This window comes from Somniosus microcephalus, chromosome 2, assembly GCF_052327205.1.
Source record: "Somniosus microcephalus isolate GS21.2 chromosome 2, FLI_Smic_1.0, whole genome shotgun sequence".
Lineage (NCBI taxonomy): Eukaryota > Metazoa > Chordata > Chondrichthyes > Squaliformes > Somniosidae > Somniosus > Somniosus microcephalus.
In genome coordinates this window covers 210,727,350-210,750,245 of record NC_140988.1, presented here as the reverse complement: position 1 = coordinate 210,750,245, position 22,896 = coordinate 210,727,350, and the positions used below count along the sequence as shown (strand labels likewise).

Below are 22,896 nucleotides of genomic sequence, written 5' to 3'. Positions count from 1 at the left end.
GTGTTCGGCGCCTTCCCAGATCCTTCTCCTCCACTTTGTGCGGTCTTGGGCCAGGGATTCCCAGGTGTCACTTTTTCAAGGAGGCTTTGAGGGTGTCCTTGAAGTGTTTCCTCTGCCTACCTGGGGCTGTTTTGTCGTGTCGGAGCTCCAAGTAGAGCGCTTGTTTTGGGAGTCTCGTATCGGACATGCAGACGATGTGACCCATCCATCAGAGCTGATTGAGCGTGGTCAAAGCTTCGATGCTGGGGATGTTGGCCTGAGCGAGAACACTGACGTTGGTGTGCCTATCCTGCCAATGGATTTGCAGGATCTTGCGGAGGCAGCATTGGTGGTACCTCTCCAGTGCTTTAAGGTGCCTGCTGTACATGGTCCCTGTCTCTGAAGCATACAGGAGGGGGCGGCTATCACTACTGCTCTGTAGACCATGAGCTTGGTGCTGGTTTTGAGGTCCTGGTCTTCATCCTCAGGCGACCGAAAGCTGCACTGGCACACTGAAGGTGGTGTTGGACTTCGTCATCGACGTCTGCCCTTGTTGACAGTAGGCTCCCGAGGTATGGAAAGTGGTCCACGTTGTCGAAGGCCTCGTCATGGATTTTGATAATTGGGGAGCAGTACTGTGTGGCGGGGGCAAGTTGGTAGAGGACTTTTGTCTTACGGATGTTTAATGTAAGGCCCATGCTCTCGTACGCTTCGGTGAAGGTGTTGACGATGGTTTGGAGTTCGACTTCAGAGTGTGCGCAGACGCAAGCATTGTCTGCATACTGTAATTTGACGACAGAGGATGGGACGACCTTGGATTTGGACTGGAGGCGACGAAGTTTGAACAGTTTCCCATTTGTTCTGTAGATTAGCTCCACTCCAGTGGGGAGCTTACTGAGGGTGAGATGGAGCATTGCAGCCAGGAAGATCGAGAAGAACATTGGTGCGATGACACAGCCTTGCTTGATCCTGGTCCGTACGTGAATTGGGTCTGTGGTGGATCCATTGGTCAGGATTACGACTTGCATGATGTCGTGAAGATGGCAGAGGATAAACTTTTGAGGGCAGCCGAATTTGAGGAGGACACTCCATAATCCCTCATGGTTGACGATGTCGAAGGCCTTTGTGAGGTCAAAGAAGGCCATGTACAGCGGTTGGTGCTGTTCTCTGCATTTCTCTTGTAGTTGACGCGCGGTGAAGATCATGTCCATTATGCTCCTTAGTGAGCGGAATCCGCATTGTGACTCTGGGAGGAGCTCTTCAGCCACTGGCAGAAGGCGATTGAGGAGGATTCTCGTGATGATTTTCCCTGTGGCAGACAGCAGGGAGAATCCCCTGTAATTACTGCAATCGGACTTGTCACCTTTCTTGAAGATGGTCACGATTATGGCGTCTCTGAGATCCTCTGGCATGCTCTCCTCCTTCCAATTAAGCAAAATGTGTTCATGTATTCACGCTAACAATGCTTCTCCGCCATGTTTTAGCGCCTCGGCGAGGATTCCATCTGCTCCTAAGGCCTTGTTGCTGGGCTGGGGTTGTGCTGAGGTGGTGGTGGGCGTCAAAGACAGAGTCTCGGTTGAGGAGATCTTCGAAGTGCTCCTTCCAGCGTGCACTGACTGCCTCTCTGCCTTCTTAATCATGCCCTCTACATTGAAGTCTAAATCATTGATATATACCACAAAAATCAAGGAACCTAGTACTGAGCCCTGCGGAACCCCACTGGAAATAGCGTACCAGTCACAAAAACACCTGTTGACCATTATCCTTTGTCTCCTGTCACTAAGCCAATTTTGGATCCAACTTCCCTTGGATCACATGGAGTTTTACTTTTCTGACCAGTCTGCCATATGGAACCTTGTCAAAAGCCTTGCTAAATTCCATGCAGACTACATCAAACGCGCTACCCTTAGCGACCCTCCTTGTTATCTCCTCAAAAAATTCAATCAAGTTAGTCAGACACGACCTTCCCATAACAAATTCATGCTGACTGTCCTTGATTACTCCATACCTTTCTAAATGATGATTAATACTGTCCCTCAGAATTTTTTCCAATAATTTTCCAACCACTGAGGTTAGGCTGACTGGTCTATCCCTTCCTCCCTTTAATGGTACAATGTTAGCAGTCCTCCAGTCCTCCGACACCATGCCTGTAGCCAGAGAAGATTGGAAAATGATATTCAGAGGCTTCGCTATTTCCTCCTTTGCTTCTCTTAACAGCCTGGGAAACATTTCATCCAGGCCTGGCGCTTTATCTACTTTCAGAGATGCTAAACCCCTTAAATACTTCCTCTCTCACTATGTTTATCTCATCTAATATTTCACACTCCTCCTCCTTAACTACAATGACTGCATCGTCCCTCTCTTTTGTGAAGACAGACGCAAAGTATTCATTAAGAACCATACCCATGTCTTCCGCCTCCACACACAGGTTACCTTTTTGGTCTCTAATAGGCCCTACACTTTCCTTAGTTATCCTCTTGCACTTTATGTATTTATAAAACATGTTTGGCTTTTTCCTTGATTTTACTTGCCAATATTTTTTCATGCCCTCTCTTTGCTTTCCTAATTTCCTTTTTAATTTCACCCCTGCACTTTCTATTCTCCTCTAGGATTTCTGCTGTATTTAGCTTTCAGTATCTGATATAAGCTTCCCTTTTTTGCCTTACCCTACCCTTTATGCTCTTGACATCCAGGGGGTTCTAGATTGGGAGTCCCACCCTTTTTCTTTGTGGGAACATATTTGCTTTTTTGCGCATTTTACAGGACACTCACCAGCCATTGTGTTCCACGAATCTATCTCCCCAATTCTTTGATCTCATTCTTTTTCCCACTTTGCCTCCCTATTTCTTCTCTCATGAACACATTGACTTCTGCTGGGGCATGGTTCCGCTCGTCCAACAGTGCTCTGCTACCTCTTCAAGTGGGCATTCTTCATATGTGAGTCTGGATGGAGAGTGTCACCAAGTTATTCTATTGTGGAGAGTGTCACAGCCAAGAGCGATCATGTTCTCACAGGACATCCACACATAAGCACGCTCCAGCAGGGGCCAAGCTACAGCGATCAGGAAACCTCGTTAACTTGCCCTCCCTAACCAAGGGCTGTTGCTATCAATTGTAGCCTCCTAACCACTACCCTGGCTCAGATCAGCTATATTAATCTCATTCGTAAAGAAATATTTATCTCGTTCTTACTTTTAATTAGGTAATTGACATAACGTTCATTGTTTTTGCTGGGTAACTATTCCACATATCCATTAGTCTGGAAAAGAAAAGAATGCCTGATCTTCTAGCCTTATTTGAGGCTTGTTAATTTTGCACTTGGTCTCTAGTTCTGTGACCAATCATTCATGATCCTTGCATTTACATTACACCATGCCTCTTGTCATTAAGGACATAAATCATGTTCCCTTGCTATTTTCTCTTCTCCTATGAAAACAAGTTCAGTTCTGTGAATCTCTCTTCATAACATTGAATTTTAAGTCCCTATCTTCTGAATCCTTTCCAATGTAGCTTACTGTTCTTTTGAAAATGGTGTGTCTAAAATTGGAGAACTGCATAGGGTTAAAACAACCTGTTTAAACTTATTATCAAGTTCCGTTGTGGTCTATCCTAGTACCTGCTTCATCCTTTCAGTTGAAGTGAATGATCAACTAACTTATCCACATTCTTTTCCACCAGTTTTGCTAATTTAGACCCACTTCAGCATCTGTACAATAATATCTGTCTACTCCTTACACAAGTCATCTAGTTACATAGCTTGGTATCATCATCAATTTTTATATTATTATTCTATTTTGTTTATGAGTATGTAAACAAAATGATCCAGAACAACTCTACTAAACAATAGCACGTAGACTGAGCTTTATTCAATTAATCATCACAGTTTGCTTTTCATTGCCAAAGCAGTTTCTACTGAATTAACTTGCAACTAATTCCATTACGCTTAATTATCTTTAAAAGCCTTACATGTGGAACTTTATCAAGTGCCTCATGAAAATCCAATTAAATTACATCCAGTAAACATATTGTTGGCACTTTAACCTCTCCAGTAGCATATGTGATGATGATTGGGAAATTGCTCAGAACTGCTCCCACTCCGCTGGCATTACTTCACCAGAGATGCATTTTTTGTGCATAAACAGGGTTTCCGCCATACTTTCGGTGCAGTAATGCTGGTGGAGTGGGAGCAGCCCTGAGGAATTTCCCTAACAATGTGCCTTACAGTACTTCTCTCCTAGGCAGCCATTATGCCATTTTGAGGTTTTTTTTGGTTCCTGTGTGTCTCATTTCTAACATGCATTTATTTCCACACAGTATCGAAAATGATGATATCTATCACAGATAGAAGCATAATCTCTGGGGTCAGTGGATTGAGGATACGTATGTTTCCATTTCCTAACAGAATTAATGCTACCTGGAGTTCAGCAAATGGAATGAAAACTATCAGGTGTTACATGGAAGTTCAATTTCAGAACTCCACGATAGAAAATCTTACAGATCAGAATAATGGTCTATGCACTAAGAAAAACTGCAGCCATGCAGTAAAGAGGGATGTCGATGATGATCCATGTTACAAAAACATAACTAATTATTTGGCAATGGCAATTAAAGGTAAGTTGGAAAGTTATGTATTAATATTAAACTTTACTTCCGACTGCTGACGTGTATTTATAACTAAGTAAGTTCTACTAACTGGGATCAGCATCCTGGTTCAAAATATTAACCTTGCCTAAATCTGGGTAGTTCAATTGGACCAGGTCTGGGTTGAGATTTTCTGAAAAATAACAGTCAACTTTTCTTTTTATTACTTTCCATTTTAAGGTATTTTTAATTCCTTCCAGATGTACCAGAGGTATAATTCTCTGGCCAACAGGGTGAGCAAACATCCTGCTCTAAGGCCTTTGCTGATTCCTGTCTTTGAATGATTCATTGTGAGGTATTTAGAGGGGAAAGAGAGTTATTTGTTTTTTGATTCTTCCCTCCTACACTTGTCTAATCTCAAAGCGGTCGCACAGAGTGGGCATAAACGGAGTTCAGCATAATCAGAGTGTAAAGATTGGGAATTTGGTGAGAGTGAAACTCTCTGGTAAGTAGTGGGTGAGTAGGGTTCAAAATTAAAATTAGTTTAACATTTTGTAATTAACTTTAACTTAGAACTTTAAAAACTGTAAAAGAAACTGCAAGTTGGTCAACAGTTCACACAAACTGCTAGTCAGTGGTAGTTAACAGTTAACAGTCAATCAGCTGTAAGTGATTGCCTGAATAGGAATACTGTGAGCAGGAGCACTTGTAGCTTGGGTGTGGCTCAAAGGTGTTTCAAAGTAAACCGTTATCTGCTGACACACACAGTTGTTAGAAACGGAGTGCAGCATTAACAGAGTGTAAAAGTTGGGAATTTGATGAGAGTGAGAATTCGGTGCAGTGGGGAAGGAGGAGCTGCTTTTTGACTCTAATACCTGTAGTGGTTTGTATTACAGGTAAATATTTAATTTAATCTACCTATAACTTAAACTAGATTAAATAATTAGTTAAAAAACTATAAGCTAAATTGATTAAATACAGAAACTTTAATTCATTAAATAAGTAACACAAGGTCATATAGGGATGGCAGTGCAGGTGTGCCGCAACTGCAGCATGTGGGAGTCTGTGGAGAGCCTCCCGATCCCAGACAATGACATCTGCAGTAAGTATCTGCATCTCAAGGAACTTCAGTTCAGAGTTGTTGAGCTAGAGTTCAGGGTGCGGGCTTTGCGGGGCATCAGGGAGGGGGTAGAGTTACCTGGACACTTTGATCCCTTAGGTTAGGTTGTGGTACAGGTCTGGTTATTGGGCAGGGACAGGAGGGTGTGACTGGGAGTCAGATAGCTAAAGCGACCCCAAGTGCAGTGCTTGAGGAGCCTTGTCCTTTGCGATTATCCGACAGTTATGCAGTTGTTGCTGCCTGTGTGGATGTGGGCAAAGTCTGCAGAGTGGATGAGCAAACTGACCACAGCACTGTGTTACAGGTGTTGTGTATGTACCTTTAAGAGAATAACTGGTCTCAGACTGCAGTACTGGCAGTGACCACCCCTGTATAAAAGGTGCTAGTGAGCCTCTGTTGTTTTCAGTTTCACTATTGACTTCCATCAGTAAAGACGTGTTTTGTTCAACTCCTGCTGTCCGTGTCTCAATCATTCACGGACGTAATACTGGCGACGAGCAGATACGAACCTACCTACAGTCTGCACCACCTCCTGGGATCCATTCCTACAGCGAAGCGAGCAGAGGTCGAGGCCATAAAGAAAAGAAAGTAAGAGGCAGTAGAAACAGACGTCGACCGTGGGCATCCGCCCTGTGTTGCGGAGTTGAAGATTGCTGGAGAAGCTGTCGGAAGCGGGGCCTGGTTCCTGTCGACGGTGCTTCAGCTAATCGGGCTGGTGGCAGGTAGTGCACTGATCCTTCCTGGGCTGCGGCGGTCACGAACTCGAGCGGGTGGTTTGCAACGGGGCCGAGCAGCGTTGTCGGGAAGAAGAGAGAGGGTGGAGCACACAGGGCGCGGCTGGTGCTACGAAGCCGGGCTGCGTATAGACCCGCGAAGAGGGAGGCAAGAGTCCCACAGGGTTGTTCCACGACGGGAAAATAATAAAAAAAGAAATATTAAACGCGCAAGAAACCGCGAGGAGCTGCAAGTTGCAACGGGAACCGCGGAAAGCAGCGCTAGCAACAGCGGGGAAGAAGGCAAAGCGTGGGAGGCGCCATCTTAATCAGTGGGGAAGAAGGCAAAGCGCGGGAGGCGCCATTTTGTTAAATCGGGGAAGAAGGCAAAGCGCCATTTTAGATTTGCAAGATGCCGAAGACTGGCTGTATCACTGCTTTTGATAATACAATAGAGGACTGGACCACGTATGTGGAAAGAGTCGAGGTATATTTCGAGGCAAACGAAATAGCGGAGGAGAAAAAGGCATCGATAATGCTAAACTTAATGGGTGCTAGAACGTACGGCCTATTGCGGGACCTGATTACTCCAGCCAAACCGAAGGCGAAGAGTTTTAACGAAATTGTTGCTGTCCTACAGGAACACCTAAACCTGCACCGCTGTTGATAGCAGAAAGATTTAAATTCCACAGGAGAACTCAGCATAAAGATGAGAGCAATGCTGAGTACCTTACGGAACTACGCAAGCTATCAAAGCACTGCTAGTTCGGAGCAGGACTGGCAGATACCCTACGGGACAAATTTGTCTGTGGACTCCTGAGTGAAGGAACACAGAAGAAGTTACTGTCAGAGAAAGAGCTGACGCTAGATAAGGTTTTCAGCGTGGCAGTATCGTATGAAGCAGCAGCCAGGGGAGCTGCAGAAATTCAACAAAAACCACAGGAATACGGCACCCACGAAATGACATGGGGATTTGCAAAATGTTATCGCTGCGGCAGAACTAACCATGACCAGAAGGACTGCTGGTCCAAAGACAAAATATGCAGGCAATGCGGAAAGATGGGACACATTGCACGAGTTTGCAGGTCTGGGAAGAAGACCAGCGACAACAAAAAGGCTACGAAGGAACCGTACAAGAAAGTACAAAAGATGACGGACAGTAGTTCCGAAGACCAGATGAGCGATAGTGAATCCGGGAACAGGAGACTAAGCTGTCTCAAACTTCACAATGTAATCACAAAAGAGGATCACCGAACCATTTGGGTCACCCTCACGATAGCAGGGTCCCAAGTCAAAATGGAATTGGATACAGGATCAGCGCTAACCGTCATGAATCGACGAGACTACGAGCGGCTATTTTCACACATACCCTTGAGAGAGACATCCATCGTCTTGACGACGTATACGGGGTAAAAAGTATACCCCAGAGGAAAAATAAGGGTGCCTGTCGAATACAACGGCAAGAAAATACGGAAATTGTATCTCTACATACTGCCAAATGGTGGACCACCGTTATTGGGACGGGAATGGATCAGGAAGATAAACTTAGATTGGCACTCCATTCATGCAATGACGGTGGACGGTAAAAAAGATGAAGACGTCACTCCTGGACAATTGTCAACAATCTTAGCTAACGCCAAGGAGGTATTTCAACAAGAACTGGGCACTCTTAAAGGCGTAACCACCTCGATAAAAATTGAAGAGAATGCAGTTCCCAAGTTTTTCAAAGCAAGACTGGTACCATATGCAATTCGCCCAGCCGTCGAGGCAGAGCTGGAGAATCTGGAGAAGGCGGGCGTGTTGTCTAAGGTAGACTGGAGCGAGTGGGCGACACCCATCATTCCTGTCATGAAGAAAACGTTAAGCAATAAGTCCGGAGAGCCAAGGAAGATTCGCATCTGTGGGGATTTCAAGGTGACGGTGAACCCAGTCCTTCACACAGTACAATATCCTCTTCCAAGGATAGAAGACATCTTCGCCTCACTGTCTGGAGGGAAGCGTTTTACAAAAATTGACCTAGCACAAGCATATTTGCAGATGGAGGTTGAAGAGTCCTCTAGGAAGTATCTCACGATAAACACTCACAAAGGTCTTTACCAGTATCATCGATTGGTATTCGGAGTAGCATCGGCTCCGGCGATATGGCAAAGAGCGATGGAACAAGTCCTGCAAGGGATTCCGGGGACTCAGTGTTACTTGGACGACATCCTTGTGACAGGTGAAGATGACAGTGAACACCTTAACAACCTAGAACAGGTGCTCACTAGACTACGGGAACATGGGCTGTGAGCCAACCGTCCCAAGTGCGAATTTTTAAAGAAACAGATATCGTATTTGTAAAGTCTGTGGGTTGTGCAGTTAATAAATACACAGACTTCAGAAATAACAACAAACAGGTCTTTACTATTCGAAGGTCCGGGCGAATCTGCCCAATATCTCCTGGCACAACACTTATATACTGGTGTGGTCACTATCGGTATTACAGTATACAGAAGCCAAACAAATAGTGCCACACCTAAAGTAGTTCCCTTAAAGGTGAACGGTTACATTCAATAGTTCCCTTAAAGATAGATGGGTACATACACTACAATCCTCCCTTTTTAGCTTATTACTTACAGAGTCCCCGTTAAACATACATATCTTCAACTTCCTATAAAACAAATTACAGATATAATCTCGGTGGAGTCAATGTCATATAAAACAATTTACAAATATAATCTCGGTGGAAACAGTTCACAGGTTCAGTCTCTGCGGAAACAGTTCATAGATTCAGTCTCTGAGCTTGACTCGTTCCGAACAACATTTCTTTGGTGTAGCCGGATTACCTGGCTAGCGTGACTCCTCCATAGCCTTTTTCTTGACGTAACAGCTTGAACCTTCGTCCTGTTGAACCAGCAGTGCGGACTTTTACAACCAACTGGCTGTCTTGACATTTTCCAGTTTTTCAACTAATTTAGCTCCTTTCGTAATGTCCCGCCTGGAATGGTAGAAGTGCTAATATTTTAGACAGTTATTATCTTCTGCTTCTTCTTTTTCTTTTCTGCCTTTTTGAAACTCTCGGAGCTCCTTTCTCGGCTGCCAGCTGTAGCGCCACCAACTCTCTATGTTCCTTAGACCTTAAGTGCTTCCTCCGGATTTCAGCACTTTGAGAGTTCTCATCACAAGCTGGGCAGACCACATCCTCGTAATATTCAGTGTCACTCAACAGGTCATGGTAATATTCGGGTTCGTCCTGAGTTAGGCCAGCGAGAGAGACTTCTTCTTCCTCCTCACCCGTCTGGACGTTAGCTGACGGTGGTTCCTTCCCTAAACATCTTTCTTGAAAAGCCTTCTTCATGCATTCATATTCATCCCGCTCTTCCTGGGTTATCTGCCATTCCTTCACGACGGACCTCATTTGTGAGTTCAATACCTTCCTTTCCATCGGTAATTGCGTTATCAGGCTATTTAACCCTTCTACTGAAGTAGCGGTTTCCACATTCTTCTGTTCACCTTGACGTGATTCAACGTACTTTTGGCATCCTTGTAAAATTTGTGTTGCCACCTCAGCTATCTCCGTGACTTTTGAGAGCTCCGAACTCGTTCCCCCTGAAGATTGAAGCTCGTGTTCAGATTGTTCCCCTTGCAGAGTCTTGTCCTTCAGCATATGAAGGAGTTGGCTGACCGTTAACTCTTCCCTGGGAACACGGTGGATCAGAGTCTTCTCCATTTCCTCCACCTCTTTCTCCAATACTTCCACCTTACGTTCCTCTTGAACTTTGGCTTTCAGCGCTCGGAAAAGTTGCGCCCTGATGCTCTCTAGTTCATGTTCAGGGACCATTCTTACAGTGTCCTGTTCTTCCACTGAAAGGATTCCCAGTTGAATCTGTTCTTCAAGTTGTTGAACCTCGGTCATTGCCACCTCATATTTGTCTTGGGTGTCCTTCAATGTTTTTATAAGTTCTTGGACATCCTGTCTTTCATGCTCTGCCATGATTTTCACCTCTAATTTCTCATCTATGGATGGATCTCCTACCGATGAGTCTGTCTTGGCCTTGAGCTCATCAAGAATTTCCTGCAGCCTTTGGACTTCTTGCTCATGTTCAACCTTTAGTTGTTCATATGCTTCTACTGAAACTAGCTTTTCGGAGGCTGCCGAGTTAACCCCCTTCTGAATTGTAGCCTGGGCCTGTTCATACTGTTCTTTCAACTTCTCACACTCTGCTTGTAAGGAGTCGTAGAGAAGAACTGGAATAAAATCCTGGCTCCCTGAAGATTCCTCTTCCTTTGGTTCATTCTGTAAATATTCTAGTTCCTGAACAGCATCAGGGGAATGTGATTGGTATTTGACCACGATGGCTCTATGGTCGCTCTCTGCTTGAGCTAGCTGTCTCTGTAGTCTTTCCAGGTTCTCCCATTCGGTGTCCCAGAACCTTTCCATATTTTTCATCTCTTGTATGAGACGGTCACTCAACTGTTCTAATTGTTGTCGTACTTTGACATAGGTTTGCGTCCGAGCTCGGTGTTCTTCCGTCATGGATGAATCCTTTGCTTGAACAGGCTCAGAATTCTCTGTCAACCTGGAGTTCTGCTCTGCAGCTTTATTCTTCTTGGTACCATAAGTCCTTCTGCATGTCTTCGTTTTCTTTCCCATCGTCGGCAAGTCCCTTTTAGCCTTGTCTTCCATATTCGACTTGGTCTTATCATCATCCATTTCAGAATCTGAGCTAATAGCTTGCACCGAGTCCTCCCTCATTATGGCTTTTAGGTAATGCCATTCCATGTCTATTTTCTTAATCCACTCCCGTCCTAGAAGTGGTGGTCCTCCCTCAGGTAATACGTACAAGTTCATTCTTGGGTGTTCTTTACCCCTATCTCTCACCTTGACTCTTATTTTCCCCACGGGGTATACGTTATGCCCCGTGTATGTCTGTAATACGAACTTGGTATTTCTTAAAGGTATGTGAGAGAATAGCTGGTGGTAGTCCCTTCGGTTGATGACTGATAGAGCTGATCCAGTGTCCAGCTCCATTCTTACTTGGACTCCAGCTATTTTTAGTATGACCCAGATGGCCTGTAGATCCGTTTCTTTACCCACATTGTGGATTCTCAGCCTACCCAGCTCCTGGTTGTTTGGGTCTGAGTCTGAATTCTGTTCGTCTGAACTCTTCTCAGCCACCTTGTGTACCTTGTTGTACTTTTCTTGTGGTGGCTTCCTTTGATTATTGGTCTTTTTCCCGGACCGGCATACCTTCGCGATGTGACCCAGTTTGCCACATTTCCTACACTCTTGGTTCTTAAACCAGCATTGATTCTGGTCATGCGTGGTCTTCCCACAACGGTAGCATTTTGTTGTGCTTGAAGTAATTTGATCCACCCCAAGTGCCGCCGCCTTTAGTTGCATTTCCGCCGTTCCTTTCGCTGCGGCTTCGTGCGATGCAGCTATAAGGACAGCCCTGTCCAGTGTGAGGTCGTTCTCTTCCAGTAGTCGCTTCTGCGTCCCTTCTTTGGACAATCCGCATACGAACTTGTCCCGCAGCGCTTCTGTCAGATTCCCTCCGAACTGGCAGTATTTCGCTAGCCTACGCAGTTCGACCAAGTATTCCGCATTGCTTTCGTCTTTCTTCTGCGTTCTTGCGTAGAATTTGAATCGTTCAGCCAGCATCAGCGGTGTGGGGTTCAAATGGTCCTTCAGCACAGCCACAATCTCTTCGAAGGTCTGATCCGCTGGTTTATTTGGTGCTATTAGATGCTTCAAGAGCCTGTATGTTTTTGCCCCCATCGAGTTTAGCAATGTTATCGCCTTGTCATCTTCCTCTATTTTGTTGGCTTCGCAATAGATCTCTATGCGTTCCACGTACGTGGCCCAGTCTTCTATTTCCGAATTAAAGTCGTTAATATTCCCTCGCTTAGGCATTTTTCTTCCCTTGGGAGCAGCACCAGTATTTCTTTAAGTATTCTTATTTATTTGCTTGTTTCTAAGATGGCGGTTTTCCCGCGAAATCGGCGGTTTCCCGCTCTTTCCTTCTCTCCCCGCCCACTTCAATGGCGGTATGTCAATCAAGATGGCGGTTTTCCCGCGAAAATGGCGGTTTCCCGCTCTTCCTTTCTCGCCCCGCCCACTTCAATGGCGGTTTCCCGCTTCTGGCATCTTCTCCGCCTAATGGCGGCTTCCCGCGTTTCTTCCCGGTGGAAGGGGTACGCTTCCCCCACAGCGGACAGGTTCAGCCGCTGGCTGGCTTCCGCACAGCTCCCCTTACTCGGCTATGTCTTTTCCTCCCGCCCGCACGGCCCAACCGGCGCTGGGTACACCCCGTTAACGGAGGACAGTTCAGCCGCTGGACTGGCTCTCGCGCAGTCTCTCGCTCCGTACCCAGCTCTGTCGCTCTCTCACCCGCACGTTCGGTGCTACCGGCCCTGGGTACCCCGTTGGTGGAGAACAGTTCAGCCGCTGGACTGGCTCTCGCGCAGTCTCTCACCCCGTTTTCGGCTGTGTCTCTCACCCACTCCCGCACGTTCGGTTTTGCCGGCTCTGAGTACCCCGTTGGTGGAGAACAGCTCAGCCGCTGGACTGGCTCCTCGCAGTCTCTCTCTCCGCACCCGGCTCTCACCCGCACGGTTCCCGTTCGCCTCCCCAGCCCTTTCGCAGACCGGTGTTTCCCTCCCCGGCTGCGGCTGGGTTTCTCTTCCCGCGCCTACTCGCAGGCTCAGTGCTTCGTGGCTGCGGTCGCTGCCCGGATTTTTCCCGCCGATCACGGTCCGGCTGTCACCCGACGCCGTTGGACCCGACTTTTGGCCGGCACAGCTCCCCCTCGACCGAGGTCGAGTGCTCTGCCCTTATCCTCCGGATATTCTCTACACCTTCCCCTACTCACAGTCTCTTCGGCCGCCTTGTTCCCAGCTGATCGGCTCACTCCGCACCGTGGTAGAAGGGTAGTCAGTGCCTGTTGCAGACGGAAGCTTTTGTTGCTAAAGTCTTCCACCTTTCTCCTGCTGCAGCCTCGTGTTTTCTTTCAGCAGCACGACGAGGGCGGTTGCCTCTCTTCGACGCTCTTCTTGCTTTGGTAATCTTGCCGCAGGGTATGATCGGACTCGTCGCCACTGTAAAGTCTGTGGGTTGTGCAGTTAATAAATACACAGACTTCAGAAATAACAACAAACAGGTCTTTACTATTCGAAGGTCCGGGCGAATCTGCCCAATAACTCCTGGCGCAACACTTATATACTGGTGTGGTCACTATCGGTATTACAGTATACAGAAGCCAAACAAATAGTGCCACACCTAAAGTAGTTCCCTTAAAGGTGAACGGTTACATTCAATAGTTCCCTTAAAGATAGACGGGTACATACACTACAGTATTGTGGCCACGTGATTGATGAAGAGGGGTTACATAAGTCCCCTGACAAAATTGAAGCGGTTGTTAAGGCCCCAGCGCCTGAAAATGTGTCGCAACTGAGGTCATTCCTCGGATTGGTGAATTACTACCATAAGTTTTTGCCGAATTTGTCGACAATTCTGCACCCACTGAACGCCCTGCTACGAATGGGGGTAGCATGGAAATGGAGCGATGATTGTAAGCAGGCCTTTCAGAAGAGTAAGGACTTAATCACGTCAAGGGAAGTATTGGCTCACTACAACCCAACACTGCCGATCAGACTGGCGTGTGATGCGTCTCCCTACGGCATTGGGGCGGTACTGTCACATAAATTCCTTGATGGTTTAGAGAGGCCGATAGCTTTTGCATCACGCTCGTTAACTTCTGCCGAGCGTAACTACGCCCAGATTGACAGAGAGGCCCTCAGCCTAGTGTGGGGGGTGAAGAAGTTCAATCACTACCTGCACGGTCAAAAATTTACTCTACTAACCGATCATCAACCTCTTGTCTCCATTTTCAACCCTCAGAAGGGTGTACCGATAATGACAGCACAAAGGCTGCAGAGGTGGTCCCTTTTCCTAGGGGTACACCAATATGACATCGAGTACAAAGGAACTAAACAGCATGGAAATGCTGATGGATTGTCACGCCTACCGTTGCTGACGGTGGAAGAAGAAGACCTTGCAGTGGATCCAATGGAGTTATTCCACTCGACCATAGTCGAATGTCTCCCTGTGACGAATGCAAACATAGAAAAGGAAACACGGAATGACCCGACACTATCACGGGTCTATGATTTAACGGTGAAGGGATGGCCAGCACATGGCGAACCACTGGTGCCCGCATTCTCGCCGAGAGGAGAACAGCTGTCAGTGTGCAGAGGAACCTTGATGTGTGGATCCAGAGTAGTAATTCCACCTAAGTTGACGGATAGAGTGCTCAATGAGTTTCATGAGGGTCATCTGGGTGGGGTAAAAATGAAGAATTTAGCCAGAGCGTTTGTGTGGTGGCCGGGAATCGATAGAGAAATCGAAGAGATGACCAAGAGCTGTGCAGGATGCCAGAAGGTCCAAAACGCCCCACCACAAGCTCCTCTGCATCCATGGGAGTGGCCCTCATCTCCATGGCAAAGGGTGCACATTGATTTTGCTGGTCCCTTCATGGACTCGATGTTTTTAATTGCGGTGGATGCACATTCAAAGTGGCCAGAGGTAATAAAAATGTCCTCAACCACCACGGAAAAAACTATCACAGTTTTACGAACCATATTCGCCAGGAATGGGCTGCCTGAACAGGTTTGCTCTGACAATGGACCACAGTTTGTGTCTGAAGAGTTCCGGAGGTTCTTAAAGAACAATGGTGTTAAGCATTACACATCTGCCCCATATCATCCAGCCACTAATGGATTGGCCGAGAGGTTTGTCCAAACATTCAAGAAAGCTATCAAGGCAATGTGTAATGAAGATATACCCCTACAACACAAGGTGGACAACTTCTTGTTTGCCTACCAGAATGCGACACATGCGGTTACCAACCAAACTCCAGCCATGATATTCTTCAATCGAAGACTACGATGCTGCTTGGATTTGGTTAAGCCAAACGTCCGAAGAGATGTGGAGAACAGGCAGTTTCAGAATATGAATGGAAGGCCGACCAGGAGTTTTAAGATAGGTCAACCAGTTTTGGCCCGGGACTACCGCACTGAGAAATGGCAGCCAGGAACGATTTGTACACGACAAGGACCTCTCATGTATACCGTGGACGTTGGGGAGAGCATTGTAAGACGCCATGCTGACCAGATTCTAGAGTCACTGGAAAACGTCAACTCCACACCACGATCTGATACACCTGGTAATGAAATCGACGTTCCAATTGCAGCTACCACAGAACCGGTAATATTGGAAGCAGATGAACCAAACAACGACATTGATTCCGACTCAACATTGCCAGAAGAACCTGATACCCCAAAGAGGCGTTATCCAGACAGAATCAGGAAGCCTCCTCAAAGACTGAACTTATAATTGCTTAAACTTAACCAATGTATCTAGCAACCGTAATTGTGATTGTAATTAGTTATCATTTAGTTGTTAAATGAATGTTATGTACTGTTCATCTAAAAGGGGAGGAATTGTTGTGTATGTACCTTTAAGAGAATAACTGGTCTCAGACTGCAGTACCGGCAGTGACCACCCCTGTATAAAAGGCGCTAGTGAGCCTCTGTTGTTTTCAGTTTCACTATTGACTTCCATCAGTAAAGACGTGTTTTGTTCAACTCCTGCTGTCCGTGTCTCAATCATTCACGGACGTAATAACAGGAGGCCATTCAGGTGGGGGGAGTGAAAAGGAATGTAGTTGTGGTAGGGGACAATATAGTCAGGGGGATAGATACTTTTCTCTGCAGCTGTGACCGGGAGTTCCGAAGGCTGTGTTGCCTGCTTGGTGCCAGGGTTAAGGATATCTCCTCATGGCTGGAGAAGAACTTGGAGTGGGAGGATCCAGTTGTCATAGTCCATGTAGGAACCAATGACATAGGTAGAACTAGGAATGAGGTTCTGCTGAGAGAGTTTGAGGAGCTAGGGTTGAAATTAAAACACAGAACCTCAAGGGTAATAAACACTGGATTTTTACCTGAGCCATGCGCAAATTGGCATAGGGACAAACAGATTAGAAGGTTAAATGCGTGGTTCAGAGTGGTGTGGGAGGAAGGGGTTTCAGTTCATGGGGCACCGGCACCAGTACTGGGGAAAGAGAGAGCTGTTCCGTTGGGACGCGTTCCACTTAAAACAGGCTGGGACCAGTGTCCTGCCAAATCGAATAATAGGGCGGTAGATAGGGCTTTAAACTAATGAAGAGGGGTGGTGGGTGGATTCAGGAAAGGGTAAATTCAAAAAGCAGTAAGAGAATGTCAAAGTTGTAGAGCAGAGTAGAGTTTTGGGTAAAAATAAACAGAGTGGGTCAGGAAGGGACAGAGAGCTTAACAAAGGTAATAAGACATCAGTGACTAAGGTGATGTCAGGGAAAAATAGAAAAGAGTTAAAGCTAAAGGCACTATATCTCAATGCGTGAAGCATTCACAACAAAATAGAGAAATTAATAGCACAGATAGAAATAAATGGGTTTTATCTAATATCCATTACGGAGACGTGGTTGCACAATGACCAAGGTTGGGAACTAAAAACTCCAGAATACTTAACTTTTAGAAGAGTTAGGCAAAATGGAAAAGGTATGGGGGTGGGTGGCACGGTGGTGGTAGCCCTGATAATAAACAATGGGGTAAAGACAGTAGAGAGAAAGGGCTGGATTTTCCAAGCCCCGAGGAGGCGGGCATGGAGGCAGGACCGCTGGTAAAGTAGCAGAAAGTGGGGGCGGATGGCAAACCCACCCCATCCCGCCTCTGTGTCCTTTTGCCAGGAGGCGGGAAGATGTGCTGCTTCGGGTCCCGTCTCCTGGAGGCGGGAAAGGCATTAAATACTTTTAACTGCCTGTTAACAGGCAGAAAAAAGGATTAGTGCCATTTTACCTTCACAGGTGAAGGCTTTCCGACCTTGGAGAACCCCGCTGGGTTGGAGGAAACGTGAAGGAGGTCTGCGGCGGTCGGAGGCACCTGGAAGTAAGATGTAGAGGTGAGTGATGGGTACAAGTGTGGAGTGGTAAATATGTAAGGTGAGTGATAAGTATTAAAAAATGTTCACTTATCTTGTTTTCTTCCTACAGCCTTCATCCTCTCTGGATCGGGAGACCCAACATCCTCATTGTCGATTTCACAGACTGGCTGTTGGATCCTCCGAACCAACAACCATTTGAAATCGACAAAGTTGAAAGGTTTGATGAGTCCTGAACACTAGGACTCATCAAACTACAGAGAATGTCAGTGTTTGACAGCTTCACAGAACTGTCAAATGCTGACATTTCTTTTTCCAAGAAGTCTTGACAGATAGAGCACGTCTGACGTTGACGTGCTGTCAGTGACTTCCTCCCTAATTGGCCTGCTGAGCCAACTAGTCTCCATTGAGTAAATCCAGGCCAAAGGATCTTAGCTTGGAAAATCAAGATGTAAGGGGGGAATTTTCCCAGCCCTGGGGAGGTGGGTATGGAGGCGGGACTGCCGGGAAAATGGCAGAATCTGGGAGCGGGTACCGAACCCGCTCCCAACCCGCCTTCATGCCATCTTTCCGGGAGGCGGGTCCCACACTCGCGCAAGGACCCATCTCCTCAGGGAAACCCCACCAGGGTCAGCAAGGTGAGCAGTGGGTCTGCGGGGGTGAGAGGGATCAAAAGGTTCCCTGTAGAGGTGAAACATAGAAACATAGAAGATAGGAGCAGGAGTAGGCCATTCGGCCCCTCGAGCCTGCTCCGCCATTCAATGCGATCATGGCTGATCATCCAAATTCAGTACCCTGTCCCTGCTTTCTCCCCATATCCCCTGATCCCTTTAGCCTTCAGAAATATATCCAACTCCTTCTTGAATATATTTAATGAATTGGCCTCTACTGCCTTCTGTGGTAGAGAATTCCACAGGTTCACCACTCTCTGGGTGAAGAAATTCCTCCTCATCTCTGTCCTAAATGGCTTACCCCTTATCCTTAGACTGTGACCCCTGGTTCTGGACTCCCCAACCACCGGGAACATCCTTCCTGCATCTAGTCTGTCTAATCCTGTTAGAATTTTGTAAGTTTCAATGAAATCCCCTCATTTTTCTAAACTCCAGCGAGTACAAGCCCAATCGACCCAATCTCTCCTCATACGGCATTCCTGCCATCCCAGGTATCAGCCTGGTGAATCTTCGCTGCACTCCCTCCATGGCAAGAACATCCTTCCTCAGATAAGGCGACCAAAACTGCACACAATACTCAAGGTGTTGTCTCACCAAGGCCCTGTACAACTGCAGCAAGACATCCTTGTTCCTGTACTTAAACCCTCTCGCTACGAAGGCCAACATACCATTTGCCTTCTTAACCGCCTGCTGCACCTGCATGCTTACCTTCAGCGACTGGTGCACAAGGATGCCCAGGTCTCGTTGCACTTCCCCTTCTCCCAATCTATTGCCATTCAGATAATAATCTGCCTTCTTGTTTTTGACACCAAAATGGATAACCTCGCATTTATCCACGTTATATTGCATCTGCCATGCTTCTGCCCAATCACCCAACCTGTCCAAATCATACTGGAGTTTCTCGGCATCCTCCTCACAGCACACACGCCCACCCAGCTTTGTGTCGTCTGCAAACTTGGAGATATTACATCGAATTCCCTCGTCCAGATCATTAATATATATTGTGAATAGTTGGGGTCCAAGGACCGATCCCTGCGGTACCCCACTAGTCACTGCCTGGTACTCGGAAAAAGAGCCGTTTATTCCAACTCTTTGCTTTCTGTCTGCCAACCAGTTCACTATCCAAGTCAATACCTTGCCGTGAATCCCATGTGCCATAACTTTACACGCTAATCTCTTATGCGGGACCTTATCGAAAGCCTTTTGAAAGTCCAAATACACCACATCCACTGGTTCTCCCTTATCTATTTTACCAGTTACACCCTTAAAAAATTCCAGTAGATTAGTCAAGCACGATTTACCTTTTGTAAATCCATGTTGACTTTGTCCGATCCTGTCACTGTTTTCCAAGTGCTCTGCTATTACATCTTTTATAATGGACTCTAGCATTTTCCCCACTACCGATGTCAGGCTTACCGGTCTGTAATTCCCCGTTTTCTCTCTACCACCTTTTTTGAACAGTGAGGTAACATTAGCTACCCTCCAATCAATGGGTACTGTTCCAGAGTCTATCGAATTTTGGAAGATGACCAGCAATGCATCTACTATTTCTAGGGCCACTTCCTTAAGTACCCTAGGATGTAGATTATCAGGCCCTGGGGATTTATCGGCCTTCAATCCCGTCAATTTCCCTAACACCATTTCCCTGCAAATACTGATTTCTTTCAGTTCCTCCCTTTCATTAGACCCTATGTTCCCCGACATCTCTGGGAGGTTATTTGTGTCCTGCTTTGTGAAGACAGAACCAAAGTATGTATTTAATTGGTCTGCCATTTCTTTGTTCCCCATTATAAATTCCCCTGATTCTGACTGCAAGGGACCTACGCTTGACTTCACCAATCTTTTTCTCTTCACATATCTATAAAAACTTTTACAGTCAGTTTTTATGTTCCACGCAAGCTTACTCTCATATTCTATTTTCCCCCTCTTAATTAATCCCTTTGTCCTCCTTTGTTGAATCCTAAACTGCTCCCAATCCTCATGTTTACTGCTTTTTCTGGCCAATTTATATGTCCTCTCCTTGGATCTTCTGCTATCTCTAATTTCCCTTGTTAGCCACGGTTGAGTCACCTTTTTGTTTTATTTTTATGGCAAACTGGGATGAACAAATTCTGTAGTTCATCCATGCGATCTTTGAATGTTTGCCTTTGCCATTGCCTATCCACCGTCAACCCTTTGAGTGACATTCCCCAATCAATCCTACCCAACTCGCGCCTCATACCATCGAAGTTTCCTTTATTTAAATTCAAGACTACTTCAGTCAACTACTTCACTCTCCATCTTAATGAAGAATTCGATCATATTATGATCGCTCCGACCCAAGGGGCCTTGCACAATAAGATTGCTAATTAATCCTTTCTCATTACATAATACCCAGTTTAAGATGGCCTGATCTCTAGTTGGTTCCTCGACATATTGGTCCAGGAAACCATCCCGTATACACTCCAGGAATTCCTCCTCCACAGTATTGTTACTAATTTGGTTAGCCCAATCTATATGCAGATTAAAGTCACCCATGATAACTGCTGTGCCCTTATTGCACGCTTCTCTAATTTCCCTTTTAATGCCATCACCGACCTCCGCATTACTGTTTGGAGGCCTATATACCACTCCCACTAACGTTTTCTGCCCCTTGGTATTTCACAGTTCTACCCATACAGATTCCACATCATCAGAGCTAATATCCTTCCTTACAATTGTGTTAATCCCCTCTTTAACCAGACCTCCTTTTCCTTTTTGCCTATCTTTCCTGAATATTGAATACCCCTGGATGTTGAGTTCCCAGCCTTGGCCACCCTGGAGCCATGTTTCCGTAATCCCAATCATATCTTATTCGTTTGCCTCTATTTGCGCAGCTAATTCATCCACCTTATTACGAATGTTCCTCGCATTAAGACACAAAGGGCTAGATTTTCAGTTTAGGCAGTTTTGGGGCGCTAGCTTTAGCGCCCGCCCGAAGTTAGCGCCCGCCCCAAAGTAGCGCCCCATTGCCGGGAATTCAGTGGCTTCGCCCTAAGAGGTTGGTGGAGCGCTAAAAGAGGCGTTCCACTACTCTCTTTAGGCGCTAAGCCGGCGGTCCAGAGGGATAGCGCCCAGGCGGGGCGCAGCACGGGTGCGGTCATTTTTGCACTGACAGCAGACCCCGTGGTGCCGACCAGCTCTTAAAGGGGGAAGGGACGAATTAGTCTGCTGCCACGCCCTGCACACTGCAGCCTTGCAAAGAGGCCTCAACACTACTGCTCAGCCCCAGGGAGTCATGGCAACGCCAGAGAAGGCCCGTCAGCGTGCCCTGCGCTTCTCAGAGGGTGATCTGGACATCATGCTCACAGCTCTGGAGGTGAGGCGCAAGATCTTGTTTCCAGACAGTGGGAGGAATCCAACCCACCACGACTACACCAAAGCCTGGAAGCAGATCGCCCAGAGGGTGACATTCACCGGCGAGGCCCCCAGGACCCACACACAATGCCGTAAGAAGTACAACGATCTGACCAGGATTGTGAGGGTGAGTAGCCTTTCCAGTCTCCTCCTCATTCTTGCATGTACACCTGACATGATGGGCAAAGGGACCTGAAAGTCCTTTTGGCCAGCCCTCAGCCAGCAGCATTGGGACAGTCATGAGCATCAAATGGCCATTCGGCACTCTACACTTTGGCCAAGCTATTCCACCATGGGAGGCAGTGCACACTACATCAGGGCTTCACTCTGTCCAAGCTATTCCACCATGGGAGGCAGTGCACACTACATCAGGGCTTCACTCTGTCCAAGCTATTCCACCATGGGAGGCAGTGCTCACTACATCAGGGCTTCACTCTGTCCAAGCTATTCCACCATGGGAGGCAGTGCACACTACATCAGGGCTTCACTGCGCCCTTACAGCCCGTCCTTTCTCTTGCAGGCTAAAGTAGCGTTTAATCGCCAGGCCCGTGCCAGGGGTGGCCGCGCCAAGCTGCAGAAGCTCACTCGGCTGGAGGAGCGCGTGTGTGTGCTCATGGGAGCACGTGTGATTGTCCCCACAGCGTGCGGTGTATCCGACCCTCCACTGCCCGGCAATGGTAAGGACCTCGCCTTTTGGCCCTCTCGCGTCGCACTGGCCCATCCGAGCTACCTCCTTTGCCACTGTCCCACCAATGCGCTGAATCCCACCAGTCCTAACTCCCTCGCTGACGCCGTCTCCTCACTCTGAAGCTACTCTTGTGCATTCCTGCTTTCAGCTGGTGACGACCAGGACCCTGAGGCTGCCAGTGACAGCACCTCCAACCAGGAGGAGGAGGAGGAGCAAGCCGGACCTTCGGGGGAACAGTCACGTCCCGCAGGAGAGGAGGAAATGCTCGACACCTCCTCACTGGACGAGTGCCTGGAGGAACTGTCGCAGGGCAATGCAGCTTCTGGGACCAGTGGCGTCCAGCCACCCAGCAGCCGTGCGCGTGGCCCGCGGCCTTCCCCCCAAAGGGGGGAAGGATCAGAGGGGAGTGCTGCTGCTCGGCACACTCGCCGTCACCAACGCGGCAAGGGTCCCCTAGTTCGGCCCCCTCCTCCCCAGCGGGAGAGTCGCGACTCCAGTCCGGACACCTTCACTTCGGAGGAGGTGCGGAAGCTCGATCAGATGGCCGACGACTCGGACCGGCGCCACACGGAGCTCATGAGCGTGGTGGGGCGCATGCCTGAGGCCATCGAGTCGCTGGCGACCAGTGTGCGCGAGTTCGGGGCAGCAACTGCCGCGACTGGCCGCATGCTAACTGATGCCGTCAAGACCCTGGCGGATGTGATGCGCGCGCACACCAGGACCAGAGGGCCACTCACTGCTGCCACACGCGCTGTCTCAGGCAGGCATCGCCAGGGCAGGCGCCGCGCTGGACCATCCCAGCAAGCCGGCCG

General features: G+C 47.4%; 1 protein-coding gene across 1 annotated transcript in view; it reads left to right on the top strand.

The window, feature by feature from the left end:
- Positions 1-4,311: 4,311 nt before the first annotated feature.
- LOC147123196 (uncharacterized) overlaps positions 4,312-22,896 on the top strand; it is a 90,962-nt gene continuing 72,377 nt past the window's right edge. Inside the window, exon 1 of the mRNA XM_085965614.1 lies at positions 4,312-4,590. Within this exon, the coding sequence (XP_085821740.1) occupies positions 4,362-4,590 (229 nt within the window). The 5' untranslated portion in view covers positions 4,312-4,361. The remainder of the gene's footprint in view (positions 4,591-22,896) is intronic.